The sequence below is a fragment of the Limulus polyphemus genome, unplaced genomic scaffold (genome assembly GCF_000517525.1).
Source record: "Limulus polyphemus unplaced genomic scaffold, Limulus_polyphemus-2.1.2 Scaffold208, whole genome shotgun sequence".
Lineage (NCBI taxonomy): Eukaryota > Metazoa > Arthropoda > Merostomata > Xiphosura > Limulidae > Limulus > Limulus polyphemus.
In genome coordinates, this window is record NW_013665818.1 from 618,904 (window position 1) to 643,743 (window position 24,840).

At 33.8% G+C, this 24,840-nt stretch overlaps 1 protein-coding gene across 1 annotated transcript in view; it reads right to left on the reverse strand.

Moving 5' to 3' along the window:
• Nucleotides 1-7,942: 7,942 nt before the first annotated feature.
• The window catches only part of LOC106478399 (pancreatic triacylglycerol lipase-like), a 31,988-nt gene continuing 15,090 nt past the window's right edge, over nt 7,943-24,840 (reverse strand). Inside the window, exons 5-10 of the mRNA XM_013938944.2 lie at nt 23,711-23,827; nt 20,890-21,009; nt 11,814-12,068; nt 10,785-10,917; nt 10,237-10,473; nt 7,943-8,251 (exon numbers count right to left, since the gene is read on the reverse strand). Coding sequence (XP_013794398.2) covers nt 8,164-8,251; nt 10,237-10,473; nt 10,785-10,917; nt 11,814-12,068; nt 20,890-21,009; nt 23,711-23,827 — 950 coding nt within the window. The 3' untranslated portion in view covers nt 7,943-8,163. The remainder of the gene's footprint in view (nt 8,252-10,236; nt 10,474-10,784; nt 10,918-11,813; nt 12,069-20,889; nt 21,010-23,710; nt 23,828-24,840) is intronic.

A 24,840-nucleotide genomic window follows, 5' to 3' on the forward strand; every position in this document is an offset into this window, starting at 1 on the left:
TACGGGGCGCATTTTAAGGCAACTGGCTGCGAACCATAAGCATTGCTTAGAAATTATTACTATATTAACTTGTTTTTATTACTTTCTTCTATATGATAACTTTTTATTATCATTGCATTTTCTACAAGATTATTAAAAATTGTTCATTTAAAAAGGAGGAATGGTGATTTTCTAAAAATAAAGAAAAAACATAGGTAGCTTAAAATGAAAAAGTAAACAAACAAGCTTAAGGTTTGAGACATAGCGTTGACATTATTTCATCAAGCTATAAATTCCTATTTTGACTCCATGTCTAAAATGTGTAATAGTTAGTAGAGTCAAAATAAGGAAATGATAACAGGAAGATTATTTATAATGTTGCAATAATTTATTTATTTATTTATATTTCTTGTCAATGTATATATAATTTTTATTAAAAGAACAAAGTAGAAATTTACCAAATAATGATTTTTAAATGAAATATATTTATAGTGTCGTGAATAATTCACTAGCAGACAGAATTTATTTCACCAACAACAGACCGTTCATAAGTAGAATACAAAGTTTATAATTGAAAATAATTATCATTTAAAAAATAATAATTAGCAGCCTGAATATTATTTTGCTTTCAATGGCTTATCGTTATACCTAAAAAATATGGTTTAACAAATATAGTATCAGAATATTAAATAAATACTTATTAACATTAAAATTGATAAATGATAAATTCACTAAACATTTATTACAATTGAAAATCCTGTAAACCCGCAACAGTAACAAATCCTAATAGATCATAAGCACGAACTTTTCACCATTAATCAGCAAGAGTTATCACCAATCATCCAATTAACATGAAAATAACATACAATAAGTTTTTGTTCTCATTTCACGTGAACCTAACACTATTTTTCTTAAATTTTTCTCATAAAACAAACTAGAGAGAAGTGTTTGAGCTAAATATTTAAATGAATAACTTTTAGCACTATATTAAAATGAAACCACTTGTAGGTGATTGCATTAATGAGAATATATCATACCACACCCTGTCATGTGAATTTATTCCTCTTTTATGCACATATATTTCATTCTTTGCACTATATATGTTATTGTTTCCATACTATATCAGCATTTTCTTGTCAGTTATTACTCCCTGAAAATTCATATTCAATATTCTTTTCAAATAATACTCTCGTATCTCGATCGTATCTGTCAAGCAAAAGTAAAGTACTTTTTTTTGGCGAATTAATAATAATCACTTATTTTAATATACACATGATTGCCGAGTGGATAAAACGAGACTGAAATATTCGGAGCATAAAATACTAACGTTTCAGTTCAGTTCATTCGGTCGGAAGCTTCTTGATATCGGAAATTGGCTCATACGTTCTTATGTATTGAATATATTTAGCTTGTTGGTAGCTGCTTTGTCAAGTGTCACTTCACTGTCAGTTTTGTTTTATAAATTGTTTGCCACATTATGTTTTAACTTGTTCATTCTATATCCGTCATAACAGTTAATATCACGTTTCGTTGCTTACACGTTATACAAGCACCGTAACTTAGAGATTGACGATTACTTTCTATATGGTTCTCGGGTTTTATTGAATTAGATTACACATTGACTGGGTTTCCACTGTAGTGGCCCCTTCAGATCGTAACTTTCCACTTTATAGGAGCTGCCAAGGCAACATTTATCGATGGAATTTATGTGTTAGGATACATTTTTGGTTGACAAAATAAACGCATTTCAAATATTAAATTTTTACTCATGCTCCAAGCATCTTTTAGGAAACAAATTAATGATGTTCAATTGTTTACTGTTTTTTCAAATGTTCTTTGAAATTTATTCAAACATAAAATCTCCTTGTGACCGTGTTGAGAAAGATAAGAAACACCACAAAAATTTGTAACTATTTCTATGTTATTGTTGATTAAGTTTTACTATGTTACACGCATAGTTGAGAGCTTCTTTATCTAACTTTCTTAAGAGGTAAAAGGCGCCCCTGAAATGTCCAAACCTACTCTTCTACCACAACATATTTCAGTCAGGAAACAGCTTATTCCAATCATGGTGTCAGGTCTCTATGTATGGATGGGTCATAGTATTTACAGTGGGTGTCTGTGACTTGTTTTAGCGTTAAATATTTTAAATCAAGAAATTTCCATTATGATGAACATAGTTTGCACGTTAACAGAAAGAAATATCAGAGTACAATATATATATTCTTATATGAAAAGAACTTTTTGGGAATTTGTTTATTTTTACTACTGCATGCACACACACACTAAATAACAAAATATTCCCATCACATTGGTACAAGGTTTAGGCCGATACCATTATGGAAATTTTGTAACACAGGACTAGATTGATACAAGAAGCCTACTCTTCTACCACAACATTTCTAAGTCTAAACCCATGTTACAAATTATGAAAGCCTGCTCTTCTTCTGCAGCTTGTATCAATCTGGTCCTGTGTTACAAAATTTCCAAGCCTACTCTTCTACCATAACATATCTTTATATTTTAATGTGTTAAAAATGCAGCGGCGTTGAAATCAAATATAATGTAGTTTGTTTGTTTGAAGTTAAGCACAAAGCTACACATTGGGCTATCTGTGCTCTGCCCACCACGGGTATCGAAACCCGGATTCTAGCGTTGTAAGTCCGCAGACATACCGCTGTGCTACTGGGGGGCATATAATGTAGTGGGGCAGGTTCCAGCTAGCAGGTTATTTATTTGATAAAACATATTATTGAGAAATCGTTGAGACAAATTATTCAAAACAGCTGTGCGGAAGCAATTGTACTGTGTATTGTTATAAAGTTACATAATTATCAGAAAGTGTGTGAAAATGGATTACAAAATAAGTGCAAGTTTTAAACCTTAAGTTATACCAAAATATTTCTTCTGTGTTCTGAGTAAGCACAAAATTCGGTAGCACATTTTTCAATGCTTTAACTGTCACATGCCTCTTTATGTACATGTAAAGTGATTTTGCCGTGACTGGATCATTGTACTGCGAAAGTATAATTTTACGTGTTTGTAGCGTGTTGTTAATTTGTATACCTATAATAGCAGTAATCGTCCTGGTGCAACTGCTCCTTCAAGTAGTTCATGACATCAGCCAGCATCAGTGCATTACTATCTGGTCAAATCGACTTTTGATACAGCCAATTATAGCGTCTAGTGCTACAAAGTACAAACTATGGTAGTGGTCTTCCACATTCTCAAAAAAATACTCTATTCCATCTCCGATTTTGTATCGTTGTGGTGTCTTTCGCTGACGTGGAAGTTTGGGTTTTTCAACATCAATTGTATCTTTCTTTTATTCTACTTTCTTCCAAAATGAAAAAAAAAATGATGTCTCATTGCGCAAGAGTGTCAACGATTTGAGGGTCAGTGCAGCCATTCATTGGCCTTGCACAGCGGAAATGGTCTTCTTTTACTTAGATTATCAGCTATGGCGAGAACATTTTCACCCAATGACACGCCGAAAAGGAAATCGAATGACCAGAATTGAGCCTCAACACCCGAGCATCAAACCGACATCTGTACATCAGTTTTAGCCATTTCCGAGATGTTGTCCAAACTACACTGGATAATGGAATAATTTTGTAGAACACTGCATAGTAATGATGCTCGAACTGTCTAGCGAGTCGAGCACAGAGTTCTAAATCCTGGTTCTTTAGGAGCTATCTCTTCTTGCATTCGTTTATACTCAGATTTTCTTTTGGCTGAAAAAGTCAGTAGTTTGGATAATTCCAAAATGGCATCGAGAGTGTATCTCATAGGTTTGATGCTTCTAATACTATCTTGACAGGCTAGATTCAAACTATGGCCATAACAATTGGTGTAAATAGCCCGAGGTTCAATCGCTGATATCTTGGTTGTAACTCCATTTCGGCAGCCTTGCATGACTGCTGCACCACCATAGCACTGTCCTCAGCATTTATGGTTGCATAATAATACATTCCAATGAAATCTTCGTGGGGCTCGAGGCAATAACCCACTAACCTTATAACAATTACAGCTTGTTTCTGGGTGTCTGTTGTCTCATCTACCATGATTGGGAATGGCCTGTCATGAATTGCAGTTGTGATTTGTCGAAGAGATTTAAGAGCCATTAATTGTAATACTTCATTCTGTATATCTGCACTGATGTACTTATTTGTTTGTTTTTTGTTGTTGTTCAACCAAGATTCCAGGTTTTCATCAAAAGAACAGAATAGTTTAAGAATCTGCTTAAAGTTTCCGTAATTTTCTTGCGTGAGAGAAGACCCGCGAAAAGGAAGCTCTTGCTAAGCAAGATATTTCACAGCACGCATGACAAGAAGCAGTTGTTTTCTGCTGTTCTTTCTGTCGTCAGCAGCTTTGTTATTCAGCAAGTCTCCGACATGTTTTATAGTTGCTGGTAAAGTTATCAGACGTTCCACTGCTTCTTTGTGGCAACTGGACTTCTCATGATACCAAAACAATTGAATTGCATCTTTCCACTTCTCGAAGTATGAGGTAACAAACATTTTGATATAACAAAACAAAGTAATGTGTGATAATAATTTGCCTTAGTATACAAATGAAAATATTTGATATCGCAACTAATATACATATAAAGATACCAGAATGTATTCAATGTTTGTCACATAAAATAGTACATTTATTATTTTTGCTTCTTCCTTTTAGAATATAACATTCGACAAAAAATAAATATAACTTGAAATAAACTTACTTTTTAACACTGACACAGTTAAACAATTTTGCACATTAAATTTCTCGAGCCACTCGAGATGGCATGATTCATCAATTGATATAATCGACTGTGCTGCTATTGTTGTTTCTATGGTTATCGTCTTCATGTACATCATACAAATTTCATACAACAGATGATTTGGAGGGATTGAAGGCAACTCCGTTTGTTGCATTTACATTATTTAAAAGGAAAATTTGTCTCTACTTGGAAAGTTTAAATAGAAAAATTATCCTATGTAAACATTTTTGGTACCGAGAATTGTGCTACAGCGAACGCAGTAGCAGAGGTAGCGGTTCCGACGCCCCTAAAATGTCCAAGCCTACTCTTCTACCACAACATATCTCAGTAAAGAAACAGCTTATTTTATACATGGTTTCAGGTTTCTATATATGGATGGGTCGTAGTCTTTACAGCAGGTGTCTGTGACTTGTTTTAGAGATGCATTTCAACAATAAACAAACAGTACACAATCCACTTGTTTTAAAATAGTATATTAAAACACGTCAAACATATATATATAAATATTTGTTACACTGTATGTTATCACAGTTGTATTCAGAGCTTTAAATAATGGTCTCTTTTTCATCAAAGTCCACACAGGCAGGTTCAGTTACTCTAGAACACAATTTGACAAGATGAATTGTTCTTCTCTGCTCTATTATTAGAATACAATCAGTGATAGTTTCACTTTAAAACTCGCCACTATACGCTCTTTATGGCTAAGCTTACAATCATGCAGTCTAGATCTAACTATCTATCTATTTATATCTAACTAACTCGAACTACAATTTGAACGCATATTTACAGCCCGACAGCGGCCTAGACCATTCTACACACTACGTGATATTATGATGCAATAATACTCAATTAAAACAAAGACAAAATTTAGAGGATTCTAGTAACGTGATTCAATAATATAACAATCGCCGATTCACAAAAATTGAACTACACAATGTATGATTTAAAAACAGTTATGTAAACAAACCTGCAATAAACTATCGCTTCTAAAGACTTAACATCTTGCTATACTTAAACCATCTAAATCATAACACTCGCTTTAAACTTAAACAGTCGTGTATATCTAACACATGGGTTTTATCTTTGCTTTACATGGCAGCAAGCCTGTTAGAGCACAAAGGCGAGAAATAGAGTTACTGGATGGTATAGGAATGGTCAGAAAACAGGTAGATCTCTTGGTATATCAAGTAGTAAGGATGGATAAAAATAACTGACTTTTTCTACCATAGTTATATGTCATAGTAGTACCATAGTAGTAGAAGTAGCAGAAACGTCTGTAAAAATCCTTTTTCGCTACAAAACATAGCGATCAACTCAAATGATTATGCTTTTCATGCTTGTGCTGCTATCTAGGGGCCGTGAAAACATAATATATACCTCGGACAAATTCTAGCAAAATGATTTATACAGTCCATATCAGATTCGTAATCTTATTTCAGTCATGATATTTTAAACTCATAAATGTTTTAATTATTATCAACGATATTGAAGAAATGGTAAATAAATTATTTAACTTTGCTGGTAATATTAAGTTTTTATGTGTTCCTGTTTATGAGGAGAATGCTGTTGCTTTACAAGACGATTTAGACTATTTGGTGATTTGGCTATGTATGTCGGATATCATAATTTGAATTATGTGGATAATTTTGATGGGGATAAAGTTAATGGAAGAAAAATATATGGTGTTCTTGTTTATCAATCTCCAAACAGTGTGCTATTGCTATTGGTAAGGTAGATAGGATTTGAGGTTGTATCTGCAGAACTACTGAACAGAAGTCTAAACAGTTAAAGGCTATAATGTCATTGTATAGGTAGTAGGTTAGGCCACATTTGGAGTATCACGTTCAGTTTGGCTCCCTGCCTTAGAAAGGTCTTTGAATTGGTAGAAATGATTCAGAGGAAGGCTACTTAGGCTAATTTTACTGTCATGCTGAGAAGGATTAAAAATATCTAATATTTTACTCTTCATTGAAGAGAGGTTTAACTTCTGGCTGTTGATAAAATTAATAATAAGTCCTCTGATTTTGAAACATGACTTTCCATCTTCACATAAGTATTCGTATTTCCTAGGTCCACTACTGATCCATGATGTGATGTAATGTCCATCAAGCTCGTCTGTAAATTCCCCAAGATAACCACTTAGAGGTGGATTATTAGTTCCATCTGAAATGTTGTAGTACAAGACAAATGATCCTACTCTTTCTAGTGCGTGGTACAATTTCAGATGCGTGTGAGCAGTAGTGAAAGTCGCCAGAAGGATATTAGTTTGATCTTCCTAACGTATATACTCATGCTCATGTCTCTCCTCCAGTGAAGAGCAATCACTTCGTCATCGACTAACGTAGCATCTGTTACAATTTTTGGTGTTATCATTCATTAACAAATTATACTGCTTAGCAGTAGGTAAGTTGTGATTTGTCCTCAGACATACCCCAACGACCTCAGAAAGAGTTAAGACAAAGTTTTTAACTAGCCTTCTGCTTGGATTAAACTCTGTGTTTTCAGGAGTCAGTTGCACACTTTTCTTTTCAGCATACTGTTCAATAAATTCCTGTTTTGCCTCTGATGTAACACAGTCAGAGGGCCATCCTAATCTTTCCTGTTTTATTTTTAGAATGTGTCTGTGTAATTTTTAAACAATTGTGTGGATCTCTCAGGGAAATGGCAAATTTTATAAATCTGTATTAGCATGTAGCCACACTCGACTGCTTTTTTCACCCCTTACTAACACATGTGCCGATAAATGCTCTCTTGTTATTGGAGTGGTTACATAGGGGTATTATTCTTAAATTGACACACGTGTTAACAGAAGACACCGTCAATTAGTTTAAGGATCTGAACTTATTTTCACAGTAAAAGATACGGCAGTTCGACTGCTAACCTTTTTTACCGTAAGTTGACAGTAAAATGTTTTACATTGTAATAGTCCCATCAAATATTGTAATAGCCCCATCAAACATTGTAATAGCCCATTCAAACATAAACATATATACTTCTTTTTTTAAAATTCTGCGGAAAAACATAGCAATGACAAGATTGCAATTATTTCTAGAAGTAAAAATGTTTTACTTTGAACAATAACTTTATAAATCTTCATTAACAAGTTCCAGCTACAGAAGAGAATAAAAAACAAACAAAAATTATTCGACAAACCATTCATTCATTTACAACGCAAGCACAAAACACCTTTATTAATATTATTCCAGGAAAAAAAATCAGAATAAATATCTTGTTTTTTTGTTTGTTTGTTTTACAACAATCGCCACATATTAATATCGAATATAGTTTTAGAAACGTGATAATGTGTTCGAAAGGAATATTCCTAGCATTAACATAACTCCATTTGTTTTGAATATTTTGCACGGTGAGCTTCTTCGAATGTTAACTTTCCACAGTAACTTCCTTCGTGCAAGTACCTATTAAGATGTACAGTTGCCGCTACTTTTGAAAAACGTCTTAACTTGTTCAGCATAAGCAAGATCTGCGGGCTGTCCACAGAAAACAAAGCTAGTAGAAAAATAAAAGAAACACGATTACTGTATAAACACATGCTGTAGTATGTGGGAATAAAAACATTAAATGAAACATTCTAAGGCATAATATAAAATTTAAAATGACATACATAAACAATTTCAAGAGAAAAAATTGTGGTTCGTATACTTTATATATACTAATGTTTATACACAAAAACGTTTATTTTATTATCGCCTGCTCTTGGGCTTCTCTTAACTTACAGATGGGGATTTGATCGCTAATTTTATAGCCCAAAGTAAAGAGCCGCAAACCACGAGTCATCGAAATTTACAGTCTGATCCCTCCAACTATTCAGCCACGCCCGGACCATGCTTGTTCGTACTTTGCAAAATTAACTCTGAAGCTTCAAAAACAACGTTAATTACTCTCTCCTTTTCATTCAGTTTTTGAATTGTATTGAGAAATAACGGTATTCTGAATAAGATAAAGTTATTTTTGCATTAACATATACGATTTTAAGATTAATTGTAATTTTCAACTATAATTATTTTCACCTAGATTGCTTTGTGAGTTTGTGGTTGGTTATTTCTTTGTTGCTAATAAAGGCATGTCTATGTAAACCATGTTCCATCCAAGTGGGCCCGGCATGGCCAGGTGGTTAGGGCGCTCGACTCGCAATCTGCGGGTCGCGGGTTCGAATCCCCGTCCCACCAAACATGCTCGCCCTTTCAGCATGTAGAGACGTTATAATGTGATGGTCAATCCAACTATTCGTTGGTCAAAGAGTAGCCCAAGAGTTGGCGATGGGTGGTGATGACTAGCTGCCTTCCATCTAGTCTTACACTGCTAAATTAGGGACGGCTAGCGCAGATAGCCCTCGTATAGCTTGCGCAAAATTCAAAACAAACAAACAGATCCATCCAAGTTTGAATATCTTAAGCCTTAACAGCCAAATATGCAAGTCTCTCCCCTCTCGATTTTTAAAATGGCTTTATATATAATTCAACAATATAGTAAGGATTATAAGATATTGTTGTACTTAATACTCTTAGTTTGATACAAACTATTTATGTCGATATTGCGCCTATCGACTGAATAAAAGAATCCACATTAAAAAAAAATCGAAATGATTTTGAATCTTTATAAGGCCTAAAATTTTGCACTTTTTTCTATCTATTTCACTAATAACGAATTTAGTGCAATATATGAGGAAAAGAACATTACTGTCTTCAAATGGGTGAGCCTTCAATAAATGTTCTATGATAGTTGTCATATTTGCAGGAAATATTTCAACTTATCATTAATTTTAATGATATTTATAAATGAGTTCTAATTTTGATATATATGGCAACCTTAAAGATTTGACATAAAATAACCAGTAAGTCAACCAAACCTCAAGTGATTTAGAATATTTCTTATCTTCTCACAGGTGTTTAGGTTTACCTGTTGAACAATACTGTAACCAGTCTAGTTGTCTAACAGATGTTAGGTTCACCTGTTGAACAATACTGTAACTAGTCTAGTTCTCTAATAGATGTATAGGTTCACCTGTTGAACAATACTGTAACCAGTCTAGTTCTCTAACAGATGTATAGGTTCACCTGTTGAACAATACTGTAACCAGTCTAGTTGTCTAACAGATATCCTGAACAATACTGTAACCAGTCTAGTTCTCTAATAGATGTATAGGTTCACCTGCTGAACAATACTGTAACCAGTCTAGTTGTCTAACAGATGTATAGGTTCACTTGTTGAACAATACTGTAACCAGTCTAGTTGTCTAACAGATGTATAGATTCACCTGTTGAACAATACTGTAACCAGTCTAGTTGTCTAACAGATGTATAGGTTCACCTGTTGAACAATACCTGTTAGACAACTAGACTGGTTACAATGTTAGGTTCACCTGTTGAACAATACTGTAACCAGCCAAATCTAAATGAGATTAGATACAGTATGTTGGTGTGTGATGTACGTTAGTTTCCTGTTTCACATTCATAACTTCAGTGCATACTTACACATTTCCAGATTCAAGATTTTTCACTTCGAAGCTTTGAATTTGCAATCTAGATCGAACAGGAATGAACATATTCCTGAGAGGCCGAGTTACATCATTTGGTCTGTTGAAAGTGTTGAAATTGAAATTGAAAAAAGGTGAAACTGGCCGCCACTCAATATCAATTCGTAGAAGACTTCCCAATTCTGATGAACTCATAAGGAATTCGTACGTCGTTCCAGAATTAAACTCTTGCGGTCTAAATATGATGTATTTCAGTAAAGAAAAATAAAAAATTAAATAACTTAAAATAAGTTTAAAAAAAGCTATTTATAGTTCGATTTTTTCTTTCATTTGTTCACACATTGATTCATTAATAAGTTTTAAGTTTTCTTTTGCCATTATATAGGGATAGTTTTAAGTTATAGGGTTATACCAATAACCGTTTGCTGCACTGAACGACTTTTCAAGTACTTTATCTGTGGTGTTATCTTTGCATAAGCGATAAGCATTTTGTATTTTTTAACCATATCTAAAAAAAAAAAAAAGTTAAATAAAATACTTTCTTACTCTCTTGAGGTTCTCATTACAGAAGTTTGACCTCTTCTACCAGTTAGTTTCGCAAGAATAACGCCACGCTGAGGCCCAATTTTTCTGTTTTCTTCAGAGTTCTCCATCTTAATTTTGATGTTGTAATGATATTCTGAAAATTCATGAAGATATATCACCCAACATTATCCCTACTTTGAATAACACGCATAAAAAACAATATGGAATAAAAAGAGTTTAATTTACGTAAATATAAAAAGAAAAAAAGTGTAACTTCTGTCTTACAGAATTAACGTAAATCAAATTGTTATCAGTAATAACATCTTAAATTTCCATTTGTATCCAGTACCCGTTTCTATGTTTAATTTCATACTAAAAATAAACTACACTCTGGTATATTCTCTGAATGTGAATAATATGGTTTTACATTGAATAAATAGAGTTGTTTAAACATTTGTTTAACAACAAATAAAAGCTTGGAATGGTATATTCTTTCATTCGAGCGTGTGTCTGTGAGCCAGACTAGTTTCGAAGAATTCCACTCCTCATCAGTGACACTGGACGCTACCACCAATGAAATATCAAACTAAACCAAGCCTTTGTAGTAGTGAGGTATCGAAATGGTGTATTTAAGTGTTTAATACTCACAAAAAAGAAACCTATCATTCTATAGGTATTTGAAGAACTGTAGCATTCCGCCACAATTTAATTCTTCTTATTGTTAGCTGACACCCAATGAAAGAATAGACCATTCCAAGCTTTTACTTGTTGTTAAACAAATGTTTAAACAACTCTATTTATTCAATTATGTACAGCTGCCCAGTGTCGGGTAACAATACGATAAATTAAATTGTGGCAAAATGCTACACGTTTTTCAAATACCTATAGAATGGTAGGTTCCTTTTTTGTGAGGGTAAAACACTTAAATACATCAGTTCGATGGTTTTAAATTACATTTATGGACCATCTCCGGAAGATGAGAACCAGAATTTTTAAGTAGCGTTTAAGTTGTCATGTTTTTTTAAAATAAGAACTTACACCCTTACTTACGACAAAAAGGACGGACGTTTCCTGTAATAAGATACATTTTCACAGGTTGTGCTTTTTTGAAGCGTTGCCACTTGTCGGCTTTAAAACCCATGGGAGCACAAAATGATCCATCCCCACACCCATCAGTACAAACACCAGCGGTGAAGTTGGCGAAACTATTGCACTTGTATCCGAAGAATGGGCAGTCCGTATTAATGGATTCGGAGAAGAACTCGTACGCTCGGATGTGGTTACAGCCTACAAATCGACGGATACCTAACAATGGAAAGGAATCAAAGAGAATAAAAAGTTTATATAAAGGTAAATTTATATAAACTGTATGAAGTTCTGTAAAATCTGGGTTCTCTACTTGAAAGAGTATTACGTATACTTCCCAACCTGATATATATATGATATTTAAGTACATTTTACACAGCGAGCTATAAGGAGTGTGTAAAAGAAACGTGTTAACTATGAAAGGTAACACATTATCAAACCGAAACAAATAGAAACACATGCTTCGCTTAATGGACGAAAAATACATTTGAAACAAAATCTAAACTTGTTTCAGAAAGAACAAACCAGATGTGACTAAGTGGTCAGCGTGACTGACTTAAGATTAAAGGGTCTGTATTTTTAGCTGTAGGTGTGTTATAAAAGCGACAGTCAGTCTCATTACTTGATTCAAAGAGACAGACAAAGCCCTTGTAACAGCAGATGTTGCTTCTTATGTTCTTCCTTCTGGTCAGTGGTTCAATATTAAAGGGCGCTATAACACATGCGAACTTAACGTACCGTTCAGATTAAAGATTTCAATTTCAGAAAGAAACGTAAACGTTAAAACTTGAAGATATAATAAACTGACATCAGAGGAAAGTCGGCAGATTTCTTAGTTAGTCGAGAATTAATATTCTGGTGCTTCCGAAAGAGAGGAGCGACAAAAATCGTGAAGACGGTACATGGAGAAGCGGAGAAATCTGAAGTAAACGTTGGATTGTACCAAAGGTTTGCTAATTAGCCTCCTGTTGTTCGTCATTGTCATCGACGTCTTCAATAAGGGGGAGCCGCAAAAGACTCCTGTGAGATCTACTATTCGCCGAAGAACTTACAAACGCAAGATAGTGTGGCAGAAGAATTTGGAAGAAAGAGGCTTAAAAGTGAATCCCAGAAAAACGGAAGTCATGGTGAGCGGAAGAGGGAGGGGGAAGAAGTTCAAGATCACAGATGTAAGCGGGAAGCTGTTGGAGTCTTTAGGTACTTGGAAAATAAAATCCAAAGTGGAGGAAGAAGTGAGAAGGCCGAAAGAAATATAATCTAGACAAATTTGAAGAAATGGAAGGAAGAAGACACAGTCATCTGTGACAAAAAGATGACCAAGAGCACTGAAAGTCAAAGTGTATAAAACCGTGATTAGAATGGTGCTCCTCTACAGAGATGAGACTTGGTCCCTAAAGAAGAAAGAAGAAGTCTTGTTGATAAGAGCAGAAATTCGAATGCTATGGTGGCTGTTGGGAGTATCGCTGAACGAGAAGAGAACGAATAAGGAAATGGCAGGAGTCTATGGAATCGCGGAAAAGGGAAGTGAGGCTGAGGTGATTCGGTCATGTGAAGAGAAGAAAAACAAACAATAAGGAAAGCACTAAAATTACCAGTAGCCGGCAGAAGAAGATAGGGAAGGTCAGTAAAGCGTTAGAAAGATGGGATCAGGGAAGATCTGAACGAGAGAGGAATTGTGGAAGATCTGGCAATGAACAAAGATGATTGGAGGAGGACAAAACTTGTGAAGGATGGCAACCCCTTTTAAAGGGAAAAGCCAAAGAAGAAGATGAAGTTGTGAAACTGAGTAGAATGTTCATTGAAACTCAACCACATGGATCAGACACACAGGCCCATTAAGGAGATCTGAGAATCGTCTGATACTAGGATCGTCCCCAGGTATTGACGCATCTAGAGACGACATAATCTGTTATTCATATGTTTACTAGTTCAGGTACAACAGGAAAAAAAACGCTGGCAACACCCAGTTAACCTGGCGAAAATACTTCTTGAATAAGCCTGTCAGATTTAATATATATATAAAATTTTTTCTGGCCAGTTGTCAAAATAAAAGGCTTTTACTTATACTTCTTAATACTATAAATATATACTGTGTTGTTGTTGGGCTTTGGATTCTCCTATAGTAGGTGTCTGTGACATGTTGACAATAAATTCAATGATAAAGAACAACATACACTTCACTTGATTTCAAAATAATATATATAATCAGAACAAGTGAAACATATGTACAACATATTCTTTACACTCTAGAGATTATAGACATATCATAAACACTATATATATATATAGTTATCTTCTTCTTCTCAAAAATCTACTTAGGCCTATTCAGTTGCTATAGAATTTCAGTTGACAAGCCGAACTATCTTCTCTATACTGTCGCACTAGTATTCTGTGTGTGATTCACTTACAATTGTGGCGCGAGTTATCGTAATTGTTTGGTCTTCTTTTTCAAAATATCCTCTGTTCCTTTTGTCAAAGTGTACTCAGGCTGATTCAATTACTTTAGCACCACGCTTTGACGGAATAAATTATTCTTCTTTTTTAATTAAAAATTTTAATTGTGTACCAGTTTAACGTTGAATATTATTTATGATTTTATAAATTAATCAAGTATATCTAAACTAAACAGTCTTTTTATATCATGATAAAGCCACACATATATAACAGTTGCCATAAAGCATGGTTAATGGTTTTCTTTAAGTAATGTAAATGATATAGAACTTGAATGCATACTATATTTAGAAATCAAGGTGGTATATATTCTGTTAATACACTAAACGGTGTAGAAAATTCATCCAACAGGAGAAACTGCTAAAGTAAGAGCTATTATAAGCCAGTAGTATGAATGCATTCTACCAAAGCTATCTTCACAGCCAAAGGATAGTCAGCTGTATAAACAGTTAACTAGAATTTTTCTCCCATAAATAATATATGGCTCCGATTAGTCTAAACAATATTTTAGAACTGAATAAAAACATATACTGATCAACTACGAAATCGTCTCAAGAATGAATATATATATATATATATTAATTATAAGCTGTTTGTTTGTTTGTTTTTGAATTTCGCGCAAAGATACACGAGGGCTATCTGCGCTAGCCGTCCCTAATTTAGCAGTGTAAGACTAGAGGGAAGGCAGCTAGTTATGACCACCCACCGCCAACTTTTGGGCTACTCTTTTACCAACGAATAGTGGGATTGATCGTCACTTTATAATGCCCCCACGGCTGAAAGGGCGGGCATGTTTGGTGGGACGGAGGATTCGAACCCGCGACTCTCAGATTGCGAGTCGAGTGCCGTAACCACCTGGCCATGCAGGGCAACTATAAGCTAACCGTGAAAAAATTTCAAATAGACTTAAACCTACTAATTGAATAGATGTGTTAGGTGCGGAAAGATAAGAACATGCTAGCTCTGAAAAGATTAAGAATGGTCTTACATAAATAAGCATGGTTAAACGTTCTCTTTAATTAATGTGAATGATATAGAAATTTTATGCATACTGTATTCGAAAATCGGTAATACTTCATATACCATGCAATTTAAGGTGGTACCTGTTCTGTTAATAGGCAAAGAAAGCGTTGCGAGAACATTCATCCATCGGAAGAAAACACTATTCTGTGTAGAGGTGCTAAAGGTGGAAAGATTAAGAATAGACTTATATCTGCTGACCTGTGTAGACGTGCTAGCTGTGAAAAAATCAAGAATTGACTTATATCTGCTGACCTGTGTAGACGTGCTAGCTGTGAAAAGATAAAGAATGGTCTTATATCTGCTGACCTGTGTAGACGTGCTAGCTGTGAAAAGATCAAGAATGGTCTTATATCTGCTGACCTGTGTAGACGTGCTAGCTGTGGAAAGATCAAGAATTGACTTATATCTGCTGACCTGTGTAGACGTGCTAGCTGTGAAAAGATCAAGAATTGACTTATATCTGCTGACCTGTGTAGACATACTAGCTGTGAAAAGATCAAGAATTGACTTATATCTGCTGACCTGTGTAGACATACTAGCTGTGGAAAGATTCAAAATGGACTTGTCTGACGGAAGTCTTGAATTTGACGATCAACCATGCCTCCATAGTGCGGAGAGCGATATATTTTGAAAAGTAACAGGTAGAGAACCATGGAACCGCAGATCCATAGTTCGACACTCTAACTACTGGGCTGATTTGTTTCCCAAGTATTATAGCATTTTTTTTTTATAAAATTTTGTATTTTTAAATTCCAACGATATGAAAAGTGATACCCTCACATGTTAATTTATTGAGCTATTAACATGCCAAACTTGAAAGAAATCCATATAACAAAATGTTAATGAGATAAAAAAAGCAAAAAATTATAATAAAATATTATTTTTTCTAAAACATAAAAATGCAATTATAACATGCATATAGTTATAATCAATACTAAAATAATCAAAACTAAACTGATGTTTCATTTAAATAACGAGCACGTTTCATATTAACTGTTCATTAAAGCTAGACTTTCCAAGCACAGCAGTATATATACTTTTTATTTGCTCTTCGGCGTTTATATATACATTTTATAATGTAGTCTGTACCCCTTGTTACAGTGCGTTATACCCCATTTTAAGGCTGGAATGGTGATGAGTTATCATTTTTTAATTAGAATTATATAGTTGCATAATGATCAACTGTGAAAAATCACATAGGTTTAACACTGTAAATGGTATATATATATATATATTACTTGAATCAGAAATTACAAATAACTACACCTACGATAGATAAAAACCGCGAATAAAGTATTTTATGAACAAGTGACGAACACTTTGAAACTCGTGATTCAGTGAATTAATAAAATCCCTAAAAATGTTATTGTTACGGTTAGAAAACTAAAAGATAATATTTCAAAACATGAAAGCACAATATCTTAAATAGCAAGTCAATAAATTACCACGTCTCGCGTATGTAAATGACAAATGGAATGCTGAGGGAGCAGCTTCTGTAAAATAAATTATATTATGTATATAAATATATATATATACGGCAAGCAGTCTTTCATACCTAAGGTCTAATTTGAAATAGACGTAGACTCGTCATATAGTTAAAATGAGAATTTTCAAACTGAGCGTCACCTTACACACTACATAAGTTGAACAGCCAGGTCAGAGACACCAAGGAATTCAAATAAAGTCATCTCAAATTCTGAATTACCAGGGGCGTAGCTAGGCATACATGCTCATGTACGCCTGTGCAACATTAAACAATTTCAGATATGAATATTTTTTATATAAAATCTTAAAAATACGTGTTATTAAGCCTTCTACATGAAAATGTGAAATGCGCTTAGTTATATCATGGCAATATAAGCACCGAGTGATATTCTTGCATTTAAAATGAAAAAGCGTATACACGTGTGTACAGTAACAATACAGTACTGCATTAATAGGTTACTGAAGAAAGGAAGATTTGAAATGTGTCAGGTTATAAAAGGCCACAATTTTTACTGCAGGTGTCTGTCACATTTTGGCGGTAAATTTCAACAATTAACGGACAATATACAATCCACTTGTTTTAGAATAATATATTGAAAACAGGTGGATTGTCAATTGTATATACAAAAATTCGTGACATTATTGATTATTACAGTTTTATCCAGAGCTTTAAATAATTGTCTCTTTTTCGTCAAAGTCCATACAAGCGGGTTCAATTACTTTAGAACATCCTTTGACAAGATAAAGTATTCTGCTCTATCTCTGTGATTACAATACAAGCTGTGAGACTCCCTTTAGAAATCGCCCATTGCGGCTAAATTGGAAATCACGCAGTCTAACCTCACTATTTTCACTTTTACTTTCACTAACTTATTTTTTCCTCTCTGTATTGCACGTATTTATAACATGCGACAGAAAAATCTAGAAATATCTAGCCCTCTAGTAACAACAATATTACACATAATTAGAAAAACTTAGAAACTTCAACAATATTACAAAAGCCTAGTACATCAATTAATCTACACACACAACGTATGACTCATGCAGAGTTATGTAACAAAACTTATCATAACTATCACTTCTAATATAATTTGCTTATAACATTCTTATTATGAAAACTATATAATAATTAAATATCATATCACTAAATAGACTAAATAATAACTCTTAAACTGAATAGTCTTGTATGTACATCAAAACACTATGTTAATTAACATAAATAGTATAATGGGTTAATGGAAAAGTATTCTCATATTGTCATTATATTGATAAATTGTGTTTGATCATTCTATGCCAGTATATATATATACATATCGATTAATGCAAAGACCTTTGTGCTATAATTATTTGAGCTACCAACATGATTGTTTTCTCCCAATAGAATTTAGAAAACAAAAATTTTAACTAAATTTTAACAATACCATATGTAACAACTGTTATAGCATGAACGCCTTTTAAAAGCTGGTGAAGCAGGATTGTAATTAAAATGTGAAAAAGTGATACACACCATAACAACTGTTTTTGTATCAAATGGCTTATATAAATAGTGTTCTGAGCACTATTGTATTTCAGCCGTCCTGAAAAGTTCTGGTTTGAGCAAAAAGTGTCTACGGCAATGGATATGACAAATATACTGTCCTTGGAATACTGTTATTGTACACTCTTAAAATTCTTGAAAATCTCCGAATGACTAGATAAAGAATGTAGTGCTTAAAAATGTGACAAGTAAAACAATACTTTATGTAGCCTTTATAAGATTATATATGCAAAAAAGGTCACCAGAATGCCTAGCTACACCAATTATCACTGCCATCCAGCACTTGCGCTGTCATGAAAGCTTTGTCAGACTCTTTGAATCCAATAAAGGAATTAACTGTTTATTTTATAACGCGCCCACAACTGGAAGTACAGAGAGTGTCCATCAGTATCACGTTTCAAATTTTGCACCGTTCTATTCAACACTACGATTAAATTGAGGTAACGTTAAAGTTAGGAATAACATATTGAAAAATACCACAAAACTATAAAAATATTAACAATATTTTAAAGCATGAAACTGTAAAACTTTAGTTATATATTGAATACAATTCAAGGAGCATTCGTCTGTGTGATTATTGACGTCATTTTCCTTTGGTCTTGCGTAAATGACTTATCAAATTGTGACATATTCTGAACTAATGTACTTTTCAGACTAATTATATACACTAAAATATTGCAAATCACAGATAAAGTTAGGAGTACGAATAATAAAAACTTTAAAGCTTAATTTATTATTTCGTAAAGCGATAGTGACATAAATACATACTTACTACTCAGAGGTAAGTATGAAAGTACGTTTAACTATTTTTGAATTACCTCATAAAACGAAAGTGACTCCTTTAGCCTTTTCATTACATTGTAAGCTAATGTAACATTATTTGCGTACAATTTTTTTTGTTTGTTTGTTGAATTTTGTGTGAGCTAGAGGGCTATTTGCGCTAGCAATTCCTAATTTAGGAGTGGTAGATTAGAGAGAAGGTAGCTTGTTAACACCACGTACCGCCTACTGGGTTACTCTCATAATAACGAATAGTGGGATTGGCTGTCACATTATTATGTTCCCACGGCTGAAAGGACGAGCATGTTCATTATAGAGGATTCGAATGCGCGACCGACCCGAAAATTTGCGAGTCGATTGCCCTAACCATTAGGCCATGCCAAGCCTCCAGAGGCTGTCAAGAGATTTTGTTTGTTTTTAGTTAAGCGTAAAACCACACAATGGACTATTTGTGCTTTGCTCACAAAGGGTATTGAAACCCGAGTTTTAGCGTCATACCGCTGAGCCACCTAAGGGCTGTGTAACAGAAAGCATATAAAAATAAGTTTTTCTTTTGTTTCAGCGCTGGATTGGTATTGCGCTTAGCTTGTGTTTTAATAATCAAGCAATACATACTCTATTCTTGAAGAAACGCTTCAATGTAGTATAAATGTATGAAAATATCTATTTCATATCGATGTAAAACCCTTTGCTGGCAGGGTCGTAGGTGTTAATCCCAGACACACCACTCATCGCCAACGCTTGAGCTACTCTTTACCAAGGAATGGACCCCCCCCCAGTGGCACAGCTAGAAACCGGGTTTCGATACCCGTGGTGGGCAGAGCACAGATAGTCCATTGTGTAGCTTAATTAGAAACAAACAAACAAACCAAGGAATGGTGGGATTGGCCGTCAGATTACAACACCCCCACAGCTGAAAGAGCGATAATGTTCGGTGAGGGGTTTCGATCCCGTGATTCGCATATTGCGAATCAAGCGCCCTGACCATCAGGCCATGCAAAGCCACAATTTTCAAATTATATATACTTGTATATAATAGGTGTTGCAGGAAAAGCCTACTGTTATTTCGATAAAAAAAAATTAGTATAACATTTTACAACGGAAAATAGAAGCAAGATGCTTCCCTAAGACTTCCAGGTTTCTCAATGGTAAGCTTCCTGACTTACAATGATAAAATACGGGATTTGATTCTCAGTGGTGGAGAGAGCGGAGATAATTCACTGTGTAGTTGTACGCTAAAAACCAACAACAGCTTTCCTGCCCAATGGCCGCGGACGTCAAAATCTGAATTGTAGCATGTAAGCTCCGAAACTTATCACTGAGATATGAGCATCTAATGTGATTGCATGAGTCTCGAGATCGAATCCATACAGTGTAACTTTATTTTTGAAATGTCTCGGGAAAATACGATATAAAGCATCACAGTGATCTCAAGAAACTAGAAAGGAATCAATAATAACAAACAATAAAATATTTCCATGTGCAAAATAAGGCAATTTCGTAATAATAATTTATGTTTTCCATTTTCAAGCTGACACAGTAACATTTTACAATACAGCGTATAGCTTCACTGTATTTAAATGATATGCTTATAAGAGAAAACACGCTTGATAACTTTGTGAAAAACTCAACCAACTTTGCTATGCTTTTCTTTCAAAGTGGTTTTGGAATCAACTGAAATGAAAGTTGTCATAGTTTTCCTTTAAATTTTAATAACCTCATAGTCATTGTTAATTAAATATTACTTCATATTGACTTACTAACCGTAATATAAATCACCTTCCTGCTGTACAGAGCTTACAACGTTATTATTACAACCGGGTTGTCTTCTTCCGCCATTTGGATAGAAGTCCACGTGGCCACTGGATTGCATCATTCCAAAACCTACGTATTGGACAAGATTAATAAACATACAAATCTTCGTCTTGCTATTTAGAGCTTTTCTTTATCTAAACTAAAGAGATAAAATATTCTTTAAATTTAGAGTAATCTTGAATCACAGAATTGGACTAGTAATATTTTTTACTGAAGGATCTTACACAAGCTTAAATATGTACAAATATGTTTTACAAAACATATTGTCATATTGGAATGATAAAATTTGATAAATTCTAAAGTTGAAAGTCTGGCTAATTCTAAAACTCCCAGATACGTTATTTTCTCTGATTCTTGACGCCTCTAAAACACTTACTAAAACTTCTAATTCTGTGTGTATTTTTTGCGTTAGAATATCATAACTTGTGGCAACACCTTTGAATTATATCTATTCTCATTATATGTCTCACTAAAATATAAATGTGCAGGTTCATCCATTTCTATATTAAATGTGTTTCTTAAGCATAGTCAACCAATGTACAGCAACGCTAATCAAATGGTGCCAAACGAATCGTCTCATATTTCGCGAAAACACTTTTAAGGGGATTCCCCGAAAGCGGACCCAAAATTTGGCATTCATTGAGCACGTAAATAAGTATGCCTACTAATTACCATTCGTAACTTTGTTATATAAGTTAAGATTTTTCGCCCCACCTCTTGGGAAACTCCTTTAAATGTTTAAATACAGCTCAGTATTGTAATGTAATCTGATTTTTCTAGAAAACCTTCCCACGCCTATAAATATAACCAACGCGACGGTCGCGCCAGAGAGAGTATCTATTAGTAATTCGCTATAATCAGTGTGCTATAAACTTCGAAAGCTATAACTGTGATTTTTATAACGCTTATCAATCGGAAAACTTAAGATATTTGACCAGGAATATTTATAAATTTCAAACGTTACAAATCGTTTAACTTCAGTGGATTCTCATCGGTCATTAGTATTTTTACGAAAACATTACCTAACTTCAACGGTGGAAAACAGTGCGTGTCTGGCTAAGGACAAAACTAGTTAGCTTCCCAGCCAATCGTATCTACATCAACTCGTAATTAACTCGCTCATCGTAAACCCTCAATAAGATATCAAGGAAATTCCAGACTAGAAATTAAACTTTATATTGTTTCTAATTTGTGAAACTTTTGTTTATAAAGCATTGTTTGTAGTAACTATTTGTAATAATTGTTACTGTAAAATGTATTGTGTGTATATTAAAACATATTTTTGTTAAAAACGAAGACGGTGTATATCAATCTTGTTGGCAAATATCATAAATTGACTAATATATTGGCATATATTTAAATACTAAATCTAAAGTACAATTCAACTACTAAATTTAAAGTATTAGTTAACTCGGCTTCGGATTATTCGAAATTCTAATATGGAACATGATGTATTTAACCAAAGGCAATTTCTAGTTTCTCAACAGTATCTATGTTTTCTATTTTATGTGTGGTGTTCTACATTTAAAAAATTACCCATATATAAAGAATTAAGTGTAGAATAACTTAAAAAGACCCTACTTTGATAAGCCTAGCAAGTCTTTAGCATGCATGCTAAATCTATCTTATGTAACTCGTTGCTGACAAAATATTTCATAATTTTCTGATTTTACAACTCCAAATCGAACGATATTTTGCGTATTCACAAAAGCTAACCATGTTAATGGAATGAATAGTTTTAGATTTTTCAGTGATTGTGTAAAACTCTCATATCCTCGTGTTTTTATTATATATGAAAGAGCTAAACACAAGGAGTACTTATGATCATCATATGAGATGGAAACTATATAAACAGGGTAGCTACATCAAACATTACATGCTTAGTTTGATGTTAACAGAGTAGCTACATAAAACACTGTATTTCTAGCTTGATGTTTAAAGTTTAAATACATCAAATACTGTATTTCTAGCTTGATGTTAACAGAGTAGCTACATCAAACACTGCAACTCTAGTCTGAAGTTAACAGAGTAGCTACATGAAATACTGTATTTGTAGCTTTATGTTAACAGAGTAGCTACATCAAACACTGTATGTTTAGTTTGAAGTTAACAGAGTAGCTACATCAAACACTGTATGTTTAGTTTGAAGTTAACAGAGTAGCTACATCAAACACTGTATGTTTAGTTTGAAGTTAACAGGGTAGCTACATGAAATACTGTATTTGTAGCTTTATGTTAACAGAGTAGCTACATCAAACACTGTATGTTTAGTTTGAAGTTAACAGAGTAGATACATCAAACACTTCAAGTCTAGTTTGATGTTAACAGGGTAGCTAAATCAAACATTGCCTGTCAAGTTTGATATTAACAGAATAGCTACATGAAACACTGCATTTATAGCTTGATGTTAAGAGAGTAACTACATCAAATACTGTATTTCTAGTTTCATGTTAACAGAGTAACTATATCTAACACTGCATGTGTAGTTTGAAGTTAACAGAGTAGTTACATGAAACATTGCATGTCTAGTTTTATTGTCACTTTATTTCTAGTTTCGTATTAACACAGTAGCTACATGAAACTTTGCATGTCTAGATTGATGTTGAAATATTAGATTTGTCAAGCTTCGTGATATTCATAACCTCTCTTTGTTGTCAAGTTAAACGTTGACAGTTTAAAGCACAAGGAAAATGCAATGTTTCTCCATAAGTCTCTACAACGAAACAAATTCAACCAGACTACAAAAGAATATTTTCTTGTTGGTATGTACCTCCTGAAATGATGCTATCTCCATCTGTATGGATGACATCAATGAACTGGGCATCAGATGGATCCAGTCGTACCTTTGGATCAGTATACTGAAAATATGGTTCCGCTGGATCTAGTCCTGAGAAAGATTACAGAAGTACTTTTTCAGTAAACTGTTCAGATAATGCTTACACACATAACTTCCCTACCTAGAAATGTTTAGTGTCAATAAGTACACAATTCTAAAGTGTCATAATAAACAATGTATCTAAAACATTGTAGAGGTGGAATTTGGAAATGGGGAGTCCAACTCTTGAAGTATAAGCTTCATGATATATGGGCATAGTTGCAATAATACGTTTAATTCCTTAATAATTTGTTACCATGAATTAACGACAACTATACAAAACTTACTATTCTTAAAAAAAGAATCTCCAAGGTAAATAATAATCAGGACATATTTTAGAAACCAATTCGGATTCAGAATGTTACAAAAACTGCTTATTTAAACTGTAACTAGTTGCTTATGAAATAGTTTGTTGCACTACTATTTATAACAAAGCTTCTGAATTATTGACCTCAAGGAAAGCAGCCAACTAGCACCACCCAACCACCCACCATCCATGCTTATAACTCATCCTAAGCTGTGGTATCGCAAAGATTCGAAACCCAGCTCGCCAGCCCCAAAATTCAGAGCTCTACCATAGGGCTGAACCATTCCAAACTTCAAGTTATAAGTTAATTCCTTTCCACAAAATGTTGGACAAAGTTTGCTTCATATTTAATAACTAGCTGGAGTACCCGCCCCCTGGATGGAAGTTATGTAAATTCATGATTAAGGCTAGTGGTTAGCAAAAAAACATTGAGCATATAGAGGACAGCATTAACCGAGAAAAGTTGTTATGTGAGAAGAAGTAACAAATAGTATTGGGATTTCAAGTCAAACACATATTTACACCACATATTACTGGTATTCTAGCTTGGGCATTATTACTTAGATGATAAAAATGGCAATTAAAAACTTTTACAGCTATGCTCAAACAATTTTATTCGAAATAGAAAATGAAATGTAATTTTATGATACAGATACAATATTGCATGACTATCTGGAGTTTACCCGTCCTCTGCACGGAAGTTATGTAAATTTATGAT